The sequence below is a fragment of the Moschus berezovskii genome, chromosome Y (assembly GCF_049115385.1).
Source record: "Moschus berezovskii isolate FMDL1 chromosome Y, NW_MosBer_1.0, whole genome shotgun sequence".
Taxonomy (NCBI): Eukaryota; Metazoa; Chordata; class Mammalia; order Artiodactyla; family Moschidae; genus Moschus; species Moschus berezovskii.
Window position 1 is genome coordinate 62846697 of NC_142489.1, and position 18367 is coordinate 62865063.

Genomic DNA, 18367 nt, shown 5'->3' on the forward strand with positions numbered 1-18367 from the left:
GGGAGTTAAACTGAGGTACTCTCTTCAGTGCCCAAGGGCAGACAGGACTATGAGATCGATAGTTCTTTATAGGCTGTTCCTATTTCCCAGGAACTTGGGCCTGAGCAGACGACATCAGGAGAGATGGTCAGCTTCTACCTAAGATATCAGAACAAGACCCCCAGTCTGAGAAATTCCTTGTCTTTCTGTCCTTGCCATTTATTTGGTCTTTCTTTGCTGAATTTTCATCTCTATCCACTCCACCATCACTTCTGCTGTCCTTAAAACTTTCACCATTACAACAGTAGCTCTCTACTGCAAGCCTTACGTTATATTAGCTGTTTAAAAACTTATTTTTATCGAAGTGTATTTGATAACAATGTTATGTTAACTTCAGGTGTACAGCAATGTGAATCACTTACACATATACACCTATCTGCTCTTCATTAGATCATTTTCCCATATAAGCCATGACAGAGTACTGAACAGAGTTCCTTGTAACAGATACTAGTAAGTCCTTATGAGTTTTATATATATATATATATATATGTGTATGTATGTGTGTGTGTGTATATATATATATATATATATATATAGAGAGAGAGAGAGAGAGAGAGTAGTGTTTATATGTCAGTTCCAGTCTCTAAATTTATCCCTCTTCCTTTCTTTCATTCCCTCTTGCTATGTTACCTCTTTGTCTTCCTCTACACATGAACCATTTCCCCTGTAAGAATTCCTCTGTCCCTCCAAGGACAGAGGAATTGTCCAAATGTACCTGACTCCTTCATTTGATTTATCTATTCACTTTCCTTTGGAAAACTGCAGTTTCTTGAAATTCCTATACTGAATAAAGGGCATCATTTGTCTTGAAACTTAGTATGGGCTAGCTTTAAATTCCTCTCTGGATATCAAAAGGAACCTCCGTGAACCTCAATGATTTTCAGAATGAGTAATGTATACTTCCATTGTAACATAACCAAAAGGTTTTTCAGGCATCTTACTGTTTTCAGTTATACTCAGTTGAGTTCAGTTCAGTCGCTCAGTCGTGTCCGACTCTTTGTGACCCCATGAATCACAGCACGCCAGGCCTCCCAGTCCATCACCAACTCCCGGAGCTCACTCTGCCACAAAACCACATGTTCCTTGCCTTGTTGTGTGAATATAGTATACTGAGATGGTCCTAACTATAATGCAAACTTTACTTGGAACTTCTGATTGTCATGCAGTCAAAAACCTGGGAACTTTCATCTTCCAAAATGGATGGTATACTACTTCCATCACAACAGGTCATATGAACTCTAAAATATGAATCCTTTGGACAACCATTTTAATGAACCCTAGGTAATTCCTAATGAGTCATATTTATGACAACCATGTATAAGTTTCACTTTAAGCTCAGTTGTTGGTTATATATTACTTTTTGACCTTAAGTAATTGTCCTTTTAATTTCATTCCTAAGAAGACTTTTCATCAACAGTTATTAGTCCAAAACATGCTCAACCGATGATACAGCTACTATTTTGAGGACGATAATATGATGATGATTCACATTTTCCTAAAGTGAGTCTAGGAATCTCAGGTTGAATCTGGGTTCATTGCAGTGGGCTCATGGTTTCTTAAATAGGGTTGCCCTAGTAGCTCAGCCGGTAAAGAATTCACTTGCAATGCAGGAAGCCCTGGCTCAATTCCTGGGTTGGGAAAATCCCTTGGAGAAGAGATAGGATACCCACTCTGGCATTCTTTGGCTTTCCTGGAGGCTCAGATTGTAAAGAATCCACCTGCAATGTGGGAGAACGAGTTTGATTCCTGTGTTGGTAAGATCCCCTGGAAGAGGGCATGGCAACACACTGCAGTATTCTTGCCTGGAGAATCTCTATGGACAGAGAAGTCTGGTGGACTACAGTCCATGGGGTCGTGAAGAGTCAGACACAACTGAGCAACTAAGCATGTAGGGCTGAACTGAAGTGGGTTTCAACGAAAGTCAGTTCAGAGTTAAAGGGCTCCACCCACGGCTTCACAGGTAAAGACTTTGCTTGCAATAAAGGAGACATGGGATACAGGTTTGATTCTTGGGTTGGGAAGATCCCCTTGAAGCAGGAAGTGAAAACCCACCCAAATATTCTTCTCTGGGAAATTCCAAGGACAGAGAAGCCTGATGGGCTACAGTTCATGGTATCAAAAAGAGTCAAACACAACTGAGAAACAGAGCACAAAGCACAGGGTTCCTAAATCAGGATGATATCGCCAGAAGTTATATAGGATTCTAGAACCAGTAGACTGTCCAGTGTACCACGAGGTAACTTGGAGGTTACTGGAGAGGTGTTTGATTCCCCTGAAGTGGGTTTATGCTTCTCTGAAGTGGATCTGGAAAATCGTAAATTGCTTCTGGAATCTTCTCACCTGGCCACTGAGGGTCTGAGATCCCTGATGTGTTCCTTGAGATGTCTGGAAATAAACTGGTTCCCTAACACAAGTTCTGGTTCTTAACAGTAGCCCTGTAGACCGCGGATGTGGGCCTAGAATCCCCAGAAGCAGAACATGGGTGTCCTATATGAGGTTCAGTCTTCTACATTTAGTCACAGATCTTCTGAACCGAGTCTGGATCCCATAATGTTGTTTCGGAGTTTAGGGAGGTGGTCTTGAATGCTAAGAGGTGAACAGCGATTCCTAGGAGTGATTTGAGGCACCATGAAAAGAAATGGTTATTCCTTTACCAGCCAGTAGCTGTTAAGAGACATAGTGATAATCAGAAACATCCCCACGTGCCTCGTGGGGTAGAAGCAGCCTCACCTGAAAAGAGGCAAAGGCCTAGAGAATTCCAGAAATAGTGATCAAGGGCCTGGCCATTGGTGAATCAACCCAGCCTCCAGCACCTTCCAGGTTTCTTGCTCAGTGTGATAAACCAATGCTGTCCTGACAATGAAGCTGGTGGCTTTCATGATTTGGCTGCACAGTAGAATCACCCAGGGAACTCAGTAAGTCCCAATGCTAAGCAGCAGCTAAGCCACAAAGAGCAGATCCTCAGGGGACTCCAATACGAGCCAAGCTTGTGAACCAGTGTTTTCAGAAATCACCTGGGAATCTTGTTAAAGACACAGACCTGACTCCATTGCCTTGGCAGGGGCCTGGAGTCCCATTTCTAACAAGCGCCCAGGTGATGCTCATGTGGCTGTACCAGGGAACACAGTCGGAGTAGTCAGGGCTGAAGCCTGTGGTCCTCAAATGTTCAACAAGCATCAGAGTCACCTGGAGGGCCAGTTAAGATGCAGAGGGCCAGGCCCACCCCAGAGCTGTGGATCTGACAGGTCTGAGGTGGGGACCAGAGAGTCTGCATTTCTAAAGAGCCTGCAGGTGACCCTGATGTTGGACCATATGTGGAACACCTCGGTGGGGTTGGAGGCATAAATCGTGGATGGGCAAGACAAGTCATCTGTCCCTCAGCTTCCCCAGAACCAAAGTGGAGATGATGAGATCCTCTCCCAGAGGGTGTCAATGAGGGCGGCACTGAGTGAGCTAGGATTTGTAAGCCTCTTGGAACCTGGCACCGAGCCGCTGGGATATGAGTGACAGCATCCATTCTTGATGACTTTCCCTTGGTCCAGGGTGCGCCTGGAGTCCAGGCAGGCAGACCCTTCAACCACCATGGGTGGCCCTCTCCCCGGCCCACTCACTGCCAACATTGTTCTTGTAGGTGTTGTGATCCCATTCACCCAGTGGTAGCGGAGGGCCAGCTTGCTCATCCAGTCCACAGCCGCTGTGCACACCGAAATCATGGCACAGGCTGGCTCCTGGGGCGGAACTGTGGAAGCCATAGGGGAGAAGTTGTAGGTGCTGGGGAGGAGGAAGATGGCTGCGGGATGGAGAAGAGACTTTCTTACTGTGGGGAGGAGGGCACTTTTCACCAGGAGACCATGGGTGGGCTTAGGGCTGTGTTTCACTATGTCTCTGAATGCGTGATGGTGCTGAATCTGCATTCTGGGGGTAGCAGGATCAGGGCTTTCATTCACTTCCTGATCAACAGTGGCTTCCTGTGCTCGTGCCCAGTCAGGCTCCATCCTCTTGCTTCTGGTATCAAAGAACATGTCTAGATTTTTGAGGGGCAGTCATCCTGTTCCCTGCATGCAGTGAGTGGCCAAGCCAAGGGAAGCCTCTCTGCTTCCCACTTTGGACTTTGAAGCTGGAAGGCAATTCCAAAAAGTGGTTGCCTTTGGTTCATCCCAAGAGAAGATTCTGGAAGAAAATACCGTGGGCTTTTGGTACTCTTGCTACTTGGCAAGTAGCCCCTGCTTGCCCCAACGAGAGAAAGTCTGTTCACAGTACTGAAGCAAAAGAATAAATACTACTACTACTACTACTACTAATCAGGCCGAGTCGATTGCATATGTACAGAGTACTTTGCATATATCACCCTCTATCAGCGTGAAGCATGCCCTGGGAACACGTCAGAGTGTCATGGGAAGTTAATGACATGAGCGGCAGCTGGGAACCTCAAGGGGGAATAGTGGGGAATTTGTCATTGATCGCAGCTGGAGCATGAGAATGAAAACCCCAGCTTTCCTGGAACACCATTTTCTCTCCCTCCACCAGAAGCCTGGTATCCGTTCCATTCCGTCGCTCAGTCGTGTCCGACTCTATGCAACCCCGTGGACTGTAGCCTACCAGGCTTATCTGTCCATGGGATTCTCCAGGCAAGAATACTGGAGTGGGTTACCATTTCCTTTGCCAGGGGATCTTCCCGACCCAGGGATTGAACCCGGGTCTACCGCAATGGAGGCAGACGCTTTAACCTCTGAGCCACTGGGGAAGCCCCGGGGAAGCCCCTGGTATAGCTCTGCAAAATCACTCGACATCACAAGGAAATGTGTAGACCCAAAACTTCAAAAGTGAAGGTCTTTTCAGAGAGGAAAAGCCTGGGTGGGGAGCAGCTCAGCATGGTACCAGGGCCTCTCAATGGGTGGGTTTGGCTGACATTTCTTCTTTTTCTATTATTTTGTTGTTTCTGGATTTTCTGCGATGAGTTTAAGGGTAGAGATATGATGCACTAGGAATGAAACAACACTTGGAACTGTACCTTCGGTATCCCCAGTTTAACACCAGGGCTGCGACAGAGAAGAGAGAATTTGGAAATGGGAAGCACTGGGTCATTCTCTCCTGTGCTTCAGGCTCAGCTTGAATATCAAACTGGGGACAACAAAATCCCTGCAGGATCCACAGAGATGCCTTGAGTGATGCCTCAAATCCGAAAGCAAATGTCACCACTGGGGCAGGCAGCCCAGAAGGAAACTGACTGGGGTGACTTAATCTGAAAGGGCTCAGCTGCAAATTCTGGCATTCCCTCCAGAGGAGGTTGGATGGACAATCACAGAGACACCAACCAGCTGACAGAAGCTCTTCATCAGATATCTTCAAGCTCTTGCCAATGTGCCCATAAACACACACAACCCCACACACCCACACCCACACCCACAGACACACACCTTCACCTGGGTCATTTGTCAGAGACATTTGTGAGTGTGAACAAGATTGGAAGCAAATAAGTCGTAATATCAGCAAGTGGTGAGTTGGAGTTGGTGGGAATGGGGTGATCACAGTCTCTGCTCTGTTCTTTACCAAATGACTCAGATTTAAGAAGATGAGGAATTCCCTGTTAGTCCAGTGGTGGCTAGGAGTCCGTGCTTCCGCTGCTGAGGGTGTGGGTTCAGTCTCTTGGCTGGGAAATTAAGATCCCCTAAGGTGTGCAGCATGACCAAGAAAATGAATAAACACAATAAACATACAGATTGTGAGTAATTAACTTGTTCGCCCACTAGCTTGATATCATGGTATTTAACATCCTAACTTCTGAGATCTTGAGAAGGTTACTAAAAAAATGTTTTCTGGGTGCAGAATAAGATGTGGCTCTTCTAATAACCTGCTTGCATGACTCTGTTCCCAGAGCTGACCACCTGTGTCTCCCAGAGGCACTTAGGTTAACCTGCCCACTGCTGTTCTGTGTGCACAGACTCTCCTCCCCACCACCCCTGCACCACAAGGGAGCCTCCCAGGGGATCTGATGCAGTGGATGCTGGCCAGGAAGACCTGCATATGCTGGGACCATCTCGCCCTGAGTACTGGAAAGTGAAATTATGGAATCCTTCTTCTTTCCCATGAGAGATGCCAGCGGGTTTATTACTCAGAGATGTTGCTGTCGCTTTTTCCTCAGCCCCTCCCTTGTGGTGGTGATCGGGGCTAAAGAGAAATAAAATACCCCCAACTAGTGAAAGGGAGCAGACAGCATCTAATCAAAAGGACAGAGAGCCATTTAGTAAGGATTACTCACTGTGCTGGTCACTGTTTGAGCATACTCTTAACCTGACCAGAATGGGGCAATGCAGCTTTATCTCATCAGGGCTCCTCTTTTCCAGAACCCATGTTTTTATTTTTTTTCCACCTGAGAATTTTGCTTTATTGGGTGTTTGGATAAATACAAGGTATTTCTTATTTGAGCGACCACCACTATGACTAATGTCAAACGGAAATGATTACATAGCTTGCTGTATGCAAGGCCTCTTAATCTGGGTTTTTTTTTTTTTTCTTCATATTTAACTTATTATTTTATCAAGTAACCAAAATTTTAGAGGAGTGTTTTTTTTTTTTTTTTCAATCAACACAGTAAGGGAAGATATTTTGGATATTTCATGATGCTTTATAAAAAAATAATAGAACACTTTGTCCTGAAATTTAAGTTTTATATCTTGAAGTAGTATTTCAAACCACTGTTATGACTAGCCTATTTCTAGCCTCATTAGGCTAGAATTCTTTTGCATATGTTGCAAAAATTCATATTTCTAATGAAACTCAGTGGATTTTGACAGATTACAATACAATGACCATGTCCCTGGGAAGACAAATTATAAGAGGGAATGTTCATAAGTTTTGCAATGCAAATGTTTTTACTAAGGAGAATCGTATGCCCCAAGAACCGAAGCTGTTTGCCACATGCTCCTTCCTCTCTCCTGTCAAGGTTCTCATCTTGCTAGATGACGTTTTCACTTTAATTTCTATCAACCACTTTTCCGCTTACCTTTAAGTATCTGTGGAAGAGCAGCCTCAGACCACTTCCTATCCAGCGGTCTGAGCACTGAAGTCTCCGGGAGGGAGGCGCTGGGCAGGCACAGAGGGCATCTGTGTGCCTTTAGACCAGGCTGTGACCTTGGTTGAGTGGCAGTGAACTTGGGTGCTGGAGCATCGATTCACCATAACATTCCTCCTTTTCGAAAGTGACTTGTTCTTCATTTTCAAACTCGTCTGGATCTCTGGAGAAGGAGAGATCAGGCACGACCTCCCCACGCACCTGTAGGACTTCCTGATCTACCACATCGGACCCGCTGGGCAAGTTCCCTTGGTATTGCAGGGACGGCACAAAGGAGAGACTGTGCTACACAGAGCAGGGGTGGGCGGGTTTATCCCAGAGCCTCTGGGAGATGAAGGAATCAGCTCTGGGATCAGTAGCCACCTGTAGCCCCTCCCTGGGGAGTGCAGAAAGGCTCGACTATTTATTCTTGAAAAACACTGACTTGAAACTCAGAGGACTGAGTTTCTGGGGCGATGGCTGGATATTCTGCCAAGAGGTGGAGGGCATGCCAGGGCAGGGTGTCCATGAGTCCTGCTCCCACCCAAGAATTAACAACTTTTCTTCTAACAAATTTTCTTGGGTGCAGTATAGAGACTTTCACACCTCTAGCATGAAAATCACTTTATGTAGGAAATAGAAAATTCCATATTTCTTGTAGGAACATTGATGCCAAGTCTTTCAATTGTTAAATATACGGCATTCTGTACTTCGTGAAGGAAAGTCAGCACACAGATTTTCAAATGAGAAATATGAAAAATTCCATATTTCATGTTACCTTGTTTATTCCCAATTCAGTGTGCAATACAAGAATTTCATATTTCATGGGAAAAAGCTCTGTGCCTAGAGTTTCAAATGCCAAAGCGGAGAAATCCGTATTTCATGTAGGAAAATAATGGCTCAGAGTTTCCTAAATGAAATATAAAAAGTTCAGTATCTCATGGAGTAAGTCTCTGCCAAGATTTTCTTATGTGAAATACAGAGAAATCCGTCCTCAACAGAGGAAAATCAGTGCCCCGAATTGCATATATGAAATCATCAAAATTCCACATTTTGTGTATTAAAATCAGTGGCCTGATGTTCATAAGTGAAATAGACAAAACTCCAGATTTCATGTGGAAAACTCAGCACCCAGTTTTTCGTATGTGAAATACGCAGAATTCCAAATTTCACGTAGGAAAATAGTATGTGCGTATATTTTCATATAAAATGTAGAGAATTCCATTTTCATTTTGGAACGTTTGTGGTGAGATTTTCACAGGTGAAATGCAGAGAATTGCATATGTCATTCATGAAAACTTCATGCATGGATTCATATGTGAAATACCGAGTTCCGTGCTGCACGTAGAACACTTTTGCCCACATGTCAAAAAGTGACACAAACATGGAATTCTCTCTGTAGAGAGATTTAGAGATGAAGCATCTCTTAATACAGAGATGCTAAGGACAGTGTCCTGCTAAGAGCCATGACTCACCAGTGCCAGAGGAATTGAAGTCTGAACATTCATTGTACAGAGGTCCTTTCAAACTAGTTCTGTTCTCATCCAGCCTCCAGGTGAGAGAACACACGCCAGCTAACCCCATCAGCCCAGGCCTGTGGGACTGGGAGGGGGTGAGAGGATCAACCTAAGACACCCTTTTATGGAGTGATGTTTCAAACTGGCAAACTATGCACGTAGCAGCTGCTGATGCTACAGTGCCATCCGTCTTGCAAGCCTTAAAGAAGAGGGCAAGCTGGGTTCACGTGGCTGGTCATGTCAGGGAAAGAATGCTCCTGCACTTGAGGACAGAAAACCCTCTGTAGCCGGGTGTCCTAGGGGCTGTGTGTAGTCCCTCGTCTGTGCCTGGGAATCTGGCCCATTCTCGTTCTCTGCCCCTTCACATCCTCCCTGACTGCCCCCGGGTGCTTTTTTCCTGTCTCTCCTTTCTGCTCAGGGATCCACGTTTACACTTACATCTTGCTCTGTCGGAGAGATCCCTGGGCTTTTTTCCATCACGTCAGTGCTTCTGATGCCCCAAGGTCTTTGTACCTTACACAAGCTCTTTCACGTTTCCAGTGTCCATTCTTCCATCCCCCAGCCAGGCCAGTTCAGAGAGCTCACACACCCATTTTTGCCAGCGCACATGCGTGTGCACGCACACATACACACACACTCCTAAGTCTGAAAAGAAACTTGCACACATGCGCGACTCTTGGCTTACTTGTGCAGTATAATGGACTTTGGTAAGCACCCCTCTTTTTTAGTCCCAGTTATCTGCTTCACTCGCTAGTTGATCAAGTCAGTGTCCTCGTCTACTTCCACGATATATCCTGGAAGGTGAATGGGATTTGCTCATGAGGGGGACTGACATGCAAAGAGGCTGGCAGGGTTGGAAGTCCTCACTGTGGACAGTTGAGTGACGTGTGCCTGCGTTCCCTAATCCTATCGCCTTGGACCGGCTCACAGTGCCAATCAGGTTGGCGTGATTCCATTCCCTGTGCTTTACTTCCAGAAACAACACAGAAATAGCAACGGGTTTTGAACTGGAAATTGATCATGCACCCCTTTTCCCTGGGTCACTGAGGACAACAATTCTTTAACAACTTTCTCTTTACAGAAAGGCAAGCCCCAATTCTTATCACCTGGGTGATAATTCACTTAAAGTCATGAAGAAATTCTGCATGGGTAATGTCAGTTTCATCATAACTGTAATGGTCAACGCAAGAATACATGGATGGGGGTAAAAGTCAACGTATTTCAATCCTGCACTAGTGTTTTTTAGAACACTTAACCAGTCAACCCTAAATCTTTCCTGACAGAAGCATTCCTGCAACATCTTTGCCCTCTGTGATCCTAACTAATACTCTCACTTCAGCGAGTGATATTCTTGCCCGTTGGGCATAACTCTAAGTGTGTAGGCATTCTTGTTTCCAAATGTGGGTCACTGTTAACTATCCCTGCGATAACGCATTTCTTGTTGAGCACAGATATCACGGAACTCTTTAAAAAAGTCACAATTCAAGATGCTGGAAGCATTTGATCCAGGAGTGAAAGAAAGGGTCAAATTCACATGCAATCTAACAAGATACACAAATTAAAAAAATAAAAAAAAAGAGGGCATAGGAGCAACACAATGCAGGAGTGTTGAACAGGGCAGTGTAAGAACTCAGAGAGCTATGGCAGCAGAGCTGTGCGTAACAGCACAAGCATGGGTGCATCATGAAAGAAGAAGGAGGCAAAGGCAGACCCGCAGGAAGGAACATCAACTCACATTCATGGGCAGACACAATGGAGACGCCCGGTCTTCATTCTAAACAGAGGAAAACATGAACACATCCAGGGAACAGGAAGCAAATGCAGCTCAGGGTGACTGAGACAGAATGCTCATGAATTCATCAGAAACCCGCCAAGTCTCACACACATTGATACTCAGTGGAAGAAAACCTTACACAACACATCCTAGTGTGCAGTCAAATCTAAAAGCACCTAGACCCTAGGGCCTAAGTGAAAGCCCTGAAGAGACTGGGACACAAGTCATGGCAAGTTTCCAGAGACTGACCAGCAAGTCAACCATCCACAGTTCACTTTTACTCACCGACCTGTGACTATCTCTGCACTCTTCACTCCAGCACAAGTTAGAGCTAAAGCCACCCCTGGTACTGAAGCACTGGCAGGAAATATTAGGCACTGGGGGACCCTGTCCTAAACTTTTCTTGTCTGTAAGTTCTTTGCAATGCCTTCTTGCTTCATAGTGAGTTGAATGTTAAGGCTTTTTCCTTGTTCTGTACTCTTAAAATGTCTGATGCTGTGCAACAGAGAAGATACCTGGGGCACCACCTTCCAACAAAATTGCGTTCCAGCTTTTCACTCTCTGGCCCTTGTTCACCAGACCCTGTGCGTGGACATCCACATTTCCCTTGTAAAACTGCCAGACCCACAGTTAATGGGCCCCTCATCTTCTTTCTCCATCCTCCCCAAGCCCCACCCCACAGGAAGAACTGTGTCTCCTGACACAACCCCCACATACGACTTAACCACCTCTACAACTCTCCATGGACTGGTACTTCCCACACGGTAAACTGAGAATTCTACATGCAGCTGAAGTTTTTGTCCTGAGGCCCTCCCCAAACAATACGCAGACGCATACAGTTGACGCTTTTTATTTGTCCTTCGGCATTATTTCAGGTTTACTTGTGTCTCCCTCTCGATCCGTTTCACCACCAGACCACTCTTCACTACTTTCCCGTCCAAGAGAACTCTGATGGCCATTGATCTTCACATGAAGCAGCTTCTTAGGTTTTCTATTTTAGGGAAATGGGGACACTGCCTCATAAACGTCTCAAAGTCGAGCAGGGGCGGTTCCTTTCAAAAAAGACAGAGACACAGATATGAAAACCTACCCTCTCTGAGAACACTAAAGACAACTTTACTCTTTCAAGTCAGTTCCCAGGAGACAGAGTCTGTGAATTTTTGCATGTCCTCTAAGCACATACTAAAAGACATGTACCCCATTCTTCCCCGTAGAACTATTACAATACCTAGGACATGGAAGCAACCTATATGTCCCATCGGCAGATGAAGGGATAGGGAAGTTGGGGTACCGATACACAATGGTGTTGTGACTCAGCTCTAAAAAGGAATGCATCAAAGTCAGTTCTAGTGAGATGCAATGCATGTGGAGCCTATTACAGGGAGTGAAGTGGGTCAGAAAGAGAAAAACAAACACTGTATGTTAACACAAATATCTGGAGTTGAGCACCATGTAGGTGATACTGAACATGCAACACGCAGGGCAGCAAATAAGACACAGACATATAAAGAACAGACATGGGACTCAGTGGGAGAAGGGGACGGTGGGTTAATGTGAGAAAACAGCCCTGAGACATGTACATTACCTTTTGAACAATAGATGACCAGTGTGAGTTTGATGCGTGAAGCAAGGCAACTAAAGTCATGTTGTGGGACAACCCAGAAAGACAGGGAGGGGAGGGCGGTGAGGGGTGGGTTCACCATTCGGGGGACACGTGTATACCTCTGGGTAATTCATGTTGGCCAATGTACGGCCAAACCGGTCACCGCATTATAAAGTAATTATGCTCCAGTTAAAATAAATAAAAAACTATTCTCCATAATCCTTCACAGTGGTCAGTTTCTCATAGTGAGGGTGGCAGGTGAAAAAGATGCAACGGAAAAAAAAAAAAAAAAAAGCGTGATGACCAAAATGGAATCAAGTGATGGGTCAGTGGGGGAACAGCCTTGTACAAAGGAGACTCACAGACCTGGTGGAAAGGGGACTTCATGAGGAATAGTAGGTGGATCCCAATTTAAGAGAAGCCTGAGGCTGGACTTGTTGGCCAAGGAATGACAGTTCAGAGATGTGTGCAGCTGACTCAGATATAAATTGGAGTGACTTTGGCCTGACCAGGCCACTTCATCTACCTCAGGCTTCTCTAGTTAGAACCTGTCTTTCACTACAGTTCTCCACACTTGCTGTCTCTTGCTGATTTCCCCGTGCCCGGTGTCACGCTGGATTCCACAGAGTCTCACTTTCTCCACAAGTGAAATAAACGACCCAAGTTCCTGGACAACCCTTATGCCAGTGCTCAGCCCCTGGGCGCCTCACCTCTCGTCCTCCCGCTACCTCTCGCGGTGGAGCCTTCCTCCTCACATAGTACTGCAAAGGATTGGGCCACAGATCCTTTATGATGATCTGCCAGGGAAATGAGCAAGGTCGGCACAGGGCTGGCCAGACACTGAGCCTTCCCGTGCACCGCCAAGAACTCCAACATAAATCACCAATTTCGGCCCAGTGGCCACGTGGGACCCCACCTCAGCAATCCGGCCAGATCCTGTGAAGTTGTGGTCAAAGAACCAATTGAAGAAGTTAACGCTGCTGTCGTGGTGCCTGAGGCTGTATGCCTTACGTTCAAACCCCTGGGACCACTGAATCGGCGTGGAATGAGACGCTCGGTATCCTGCAGGAAAAGGAGTATGGGAGAAACACCTAGCTCACTTTCCCACTCAACCTACACTCTTCTGCCCCCACTCCCCAAATCCAGGGAGCTGCCTCTTACCAGGGACGTTAATGAGATACTCCTTAACAATCACTTCATTCTGGAAATACCTATTCCTCCGAAAGGACAATGTGATCTTGCAGTGATGAGTGGGATGCCTGAATTCCTCCACCTGCCAGGACAAAGTGTTGGGGGTAGGGGGAGTGGGTATGAAACCTCTTTACAGAAGAGCTGTCCTTTCCCGTATTCAGGGATAAACCATGCCCTCTCCCCTCCCCAGTCATCTCCCCTCCACAGTTAGCAGGGTCCCCTGCCTGACCTCCAAGTTGGTCATGTAGTGAAGCATCTCTTCATCCTGGTTGCTCATCATAACTGACATCTGGGGGTGGTTCATAAACTGCTTTAGGTCAAGGAGCCTCTAGATGCTAGAGGTAAATGTGCTGGAAGAACAAAGCTAGCCTAAAGAGTAGAATGGCATTGTCTGACTTCAATGTGCTACTAGTGAACTCGCCACATTTCCGTGGATGCAGACTGTATGAATGCGGAACAAGGCCCAAGGCTGTGCCTATGAGTGCACTACCAGAAGGAGCTTCTGTTCCTAACAGGGAGGCCCTAAGCTCCATCTCAGCCTCCTTCAAGGTAGCTTACTTCTGGAAAACAAGCATTCCTAGCTACAACCAGTATGAGCACTTACACATCCCAAACCCACTCCCAAATTCACTCAACTTTTTGGAGAAGACCTGGATTCCAGACAAGCTTTTTCTCTGAGGAGTCCCTAATGCTAATGACGATTCTGACTGGGACCTCTGCAAGTAAAGCCCAAGTATCAATTTGTGCTAGTCAGGACAGCAAGAACATCACATCTAATATCAGGAACAGATATGCAGGACGGTAACCAATACCCATCATCCAAAAAAAACACAACTTTCTACCAGAACTGCCAGATCTGTAAAACTGCTCCTGCAATATCCCAGGTTTAAAGAAAACAACAAAAGAAAAAAAAAAAAATTCACAACCACCACACCAAGGGATACAACTTCGACCCAGAAGCCACAGATTCCCTGGATGATGGCGCTTCTGTGTTCTAGATGCAGCTTTCGCCTCTGACAGTTCTTATGTTTCAGGCGAGCGTGCGCCCTTTGCGCTCTCTTATTCACCGGCTCCAGCTCCACCTGCAGGGCCACCAGCGCCTCCAGTGCAGGCTGGTCGCTCGGGCCTCCAGGCCGTGGATGTTTCTGGCCCTGCTCCTCCGAGGACACCTGCTCCTGCTCCTCCATGACGTCTAACACCAGCAGCTGCAACTCCTGCCCGATTCCCGCCAGCTCTCCCTCCTCCAGGACCGCACCTTCCTCCGCTGCCTCCACCCAGAAGAGGGCGGCCTCCTCGCCTGGCGCACCACCTGGGGCCTGCAAGGCCTCTGCCGCCCGCACTGGGCTGACAGGCCCCAGGGCCCCTCCCTCCTGAAGACCCGGACTCACAACCAAGATCCAGGATCCGGGGATGCTGCCGCCTTCCTCTGGCCCCGTCTCACTCGCCATGGTGTTCTGGCCGGAGCCCGGAGCTGTGAAGAAGGTGGCCATCAGAGCACAGCAGACTCCGGCACAGCGCGCCCACCGGGCAGCCGCACTCAATGCGGTACCACCAACAGGATACTCGTGCGCAGCCAATGAGCAGGGAAAGGGAGACACGCATGCGCAGAACCGTGAGCCACCACGCACGCGTAGTATGGCAGCGGGAAGGGGCTGAACTCTACACCCTGACCTCCAGACCTCACGACAGAACCAATCAAATGGAGTCTAAAGGCGTTGGCTCCAGGGCCACGCCCCTTGGAATTCTGGCCACTCTGGCCCCAGGTGACCCCTGGGCCAATGTCGGGCCAGCGCTCTGTGCACCAGTCCATGCAAGCCTTTTGCCTGCTCAACAGTGCAGATGTGCCTGACCAGAGACTGGGAGAGCCAGGCCAGTTGGAGACGAAGGAAGGGACCCTGAACCTGACGCGGCGACCATCCTCAAGCTTGAAATTGCCTCTGGAGCAGCGGGTGACTCCATATGCTCAGAGATCCACAGAGGTGAGACAGGGTTCCTGGGTACCTCAGGGACAGAGGTGCTCGCCTCGGATCCATACTGCAAGCCATGGCAGGGCGTGGGGTGGGGGCGAGGTGGGGGGCGGGGATGCGGTGGGCTTACACAGACCTCACCGTGGTGCACCTGCTGCAGAGTCCATCCCTAAACTTGGGTCTTAGGCTTGAGCAGTGTTAGGAATGCAGCCGTCGTCTGAGGAAGCAGCAGAGCACTTTCCTCGGCTCGCTGTTTGGGCCCCACAACGCAGCCCCAGGCCAAACCACCGTGGAGACCCTGGCCTATGGTCTGTCAGCTCTTGCCCTTTCCGCCAGCCCCTGTCTTAGAGCAGGCACCCGGGTGGCTAAGGATGGGCGCCTGCGGATGCACTTCCCAGAGGAACAGAGCTGCTCACGCTCTGTCGCCTAGGATGTCTGCTCTTTCACAGTGAGCACCTACCTTAGGACGCACACACACACAATCAGGTGACCCAAGCACACATATGTACACACACATGTGCAATGCACAGGGACACTAATGCAAACAGGTGTTTCAGAGACTGAAGAACCAGTGGTTCGTGTGAAATGCATAGATTTCCTTATTTCTCCCAGGAAAATGTTCATTCTGATCTTCAGATGTGAAATGTAGAGAAGTCCATCTTTCCTGAAACAGAATGAAAGCCTACTTTTTGATACAGGCATTACAGAGAACTCCATACTTCATGGTCGACAGTCATTGTTTTATCTATGAGAAATACAAAGAATTAAGTATTTCACAAAGAAACAGTGGTGCCCAGAATTTCATTCATGAAATAGGGATAATTCCAATTCCATATTGGCTCCCCAGATCTTAATTACATACTTCTTGTCAGTAAAAGTTCCTTGAGATTTTCATATAGGAAATGTATACAATTTCACAATTCAAGCAGGGAAGTATATGCTCAACTTTTCATATCTGAAATATATAGAATTCCCCACTCATATAGAAAATGTGTGCACAGATATCTATGTGTGAAACAGACAAGGTTCCATGTATGATGAAGAAAACGATACAAGTAGATTTTCAAACATGAAATACAGATTTCCTATTTCACGTGAAACATCTGCACCCATGTTCTCACATGTGAAATAGAGATAAGTACATATTTCATGCAGAAAAATCATCTTTCGTGTTTTCATCTGCATGCAGCAGGGGATGCAAAGCAAGTACTCTGGAACAACCCAGAAGAATAGCATAGGAGGGCATGTGGGAGCGGCTCCAGGGTGGGTGGGACACCTGTATATTTATGGCTTATTAATGTTGATGCGTGGCAGAAACCATCACAATATTGTACAGTAATTAACCCCCAGTTAACTTAATTAAAAAAATACTACTATGTTTTGAGAAAAGTAAAAGAACAAGGGGATCCGACTCTGCTCTCTGGTGACCTAAATGGGAAGGAAATCCAAAAATGATGGGATGTATGTACACCTAAAATTGATTCACTTTGACATACATATAGCAGAAGCTAGAGCAACGCTGTAATGCGACAATAGTCCAAAAATAGTTGCTGGAAATATATTACATGCTGGAACTATAACTCCAGCAGTGAATAAATAAATGGTAGCCCCCTTTGCAATATATGTCTTCGGGGTCATTATGCTAAGTTAATTACTTCAGTTAGAAGAAGACGAAAGCTTTTATATCACATGGCATTGTTAAGTTGAAATCCCTATGTTATAGAAACAGAGTAGAATGTGGTCATCGGGCTAGTGGAAATGGCCCATGATGGTCCAAGTTACCAACTTTTGGTCACAGGTTGAATAAGCTTATCAAGGAAGATACTGTAATAGAGGCAGGATGGAAAACGGAGCTGCAGGCCTCAGCCCAAGACCATTAGTGAAGTTAGAAAACCAAACGCCACCAACAGAATGCCTCTCAGCATAATGTAGTGAAAGATACATTACAGCCTTCCCACAGGGCCCTCCAGGCCCTTGGGCCTTGGGCTGGGTAATGAACTGTGGAGCTTGGGGACAGGCTGTGTCTTATAGAGTCCCAGGGCCCTTGCTGGAGCCCCTCACTGACCTGGCCCAGGTTTCAAAGCAATGGCCAACGTGTCCCATCCCCACCTCGATGTCCGAATGGTTATGGCAATCTACGTGGGTCACAGTCTACAGGACCCTGCTCCCCATTTGGGTAGACTGAGGAGGCTGAGGGCCAGCTGCATGCTGGGTACCTGGCTCGCTCATTGAAGGTTGCTGGGCAGGGTATGGGGCCTTGGTAAGAGGAGGGCACAGAGAACTGAGAACTGCCTCTTCCAACTGGGACTGGGCACTGCTGGAAGTGCCAAGACTGGGTGCTAGATGAATGCTCCCAGACAGGATAACTGGCCTACACAGGGACCCGGTCCTTGCAATCAGGACCTTGGAAGGTGAAAGTCAAGCTTGGGACCTTTCCTTTCAGGGACTAGGGAATAGTCTTTCTTTCCCTCGATGATTACAAGAACACAGTTAGCTGACCACCACCTTAGCTCAAAAACACGAGATCTGACAGCAAGAAGTTTGCAAGAGCTAATCACACCCCTCCCTCATGTTTCCTATATGTGGCCTTTGCTGAAAGCTTTGAGGGAGTTTGCGATTTTTTTTTTTTCCATCGGCTTAGGCGTTTATTCTTTTTTAATACAAGCATTTAAAATTATAAGCACTTCTAGACATGCATCTCATGAATTCTGATATGCTGTGTTTTTATTATCACTCAGGTAAAATATTGTCTAATCTTTTAATTTTGTACCTCCTTTTAAAAAATTTTGTTTAAATTGGAGGCTAATTACTTTACAGTATTGTGGTGATTTTTGCCATACATTCACATGAATCAGTCATGGGTGTACATGCGCTCCCCATCCTGACCCTCCCTCCTACCTCTGTCCCCATTCCATCCGACAGGGTCATCCCAGTGCCCCAGCCCTGAGCACCCTGTCTCATGCATGGAATCTGGACTGGCGATCTGTTTCATATATCATAAGATACATGTTTCAATGCTATTCTCTCAAAGTATGGAACCCTTGCCTTCTCCCACAGAGTCCAAAAGTCTGTTCTTTACATCGGTGTCTCTTTTGCTGTCTCGCATACAGGGTCATTGTTACTATCTTTCTAAATTCCATATATATGCGTTAGTTTTTCTTTCTGACTTACTTTGCTCAGTATAATAGCCTCCAGTTTCATCCACCTCATTAGAACTGATACAAA

General features: G+C 46.6%; 1 protein-coding gene across 1 annotated transcript; it reads right to left on the reverse strand.

Moving 5' to 3' along the window:
- Positions 1–7153: 7153 nt before the first annotated feature.
- On the reverse strand, positions 7154–14623 carry LOC148773133 (testis-specific Y-encoded protein 3-like). Its single transcript, XM_088834522.1, has 6 exons — positions 14120–14623; positions 13405–13482; positions 13146–13257; positions 12901–13046; positions 12695–12781; positions 7154–7396 (listed from the first exon to the last, which is right to left on the reverse strand). The coding sequence occupies exons 1-6, from the start codon at positions 14621–14623 to the stop codon at positions 7154–7156; spliced, it is 1170 nt and encodes a 389-aa protein (XP_088690648.1).
- Between the last annotated feature and the right edge of the window lie 3744 nt (positions 14624–18367).

Bases quoted from the DNA above. Each gene is read 5' to 3' on its own strand.
- LOC148773133 (XM_088834522.1), bottom strand. From the start codon at position 14,623: ATGGCGAGTGAGACGGGGCCAGAGGAAGGCGGCAGCATCCCCGGATCC. The intron at 13,258-13,404 runs GTCAGGCAGGGG...TTGTCCTGGCAG, and splicing joins ACTACATGACCAACTTGGAG to GTGGAGGAATTCAGGCATCC. The intron at 7,397-12,694 runs GTGAGGCGCCCA...TGCTCTGTGTAG, and splicing joins AGGTAGCGGGAGGACGAGAG to CACAGTCTCTCCTTTGTGCC.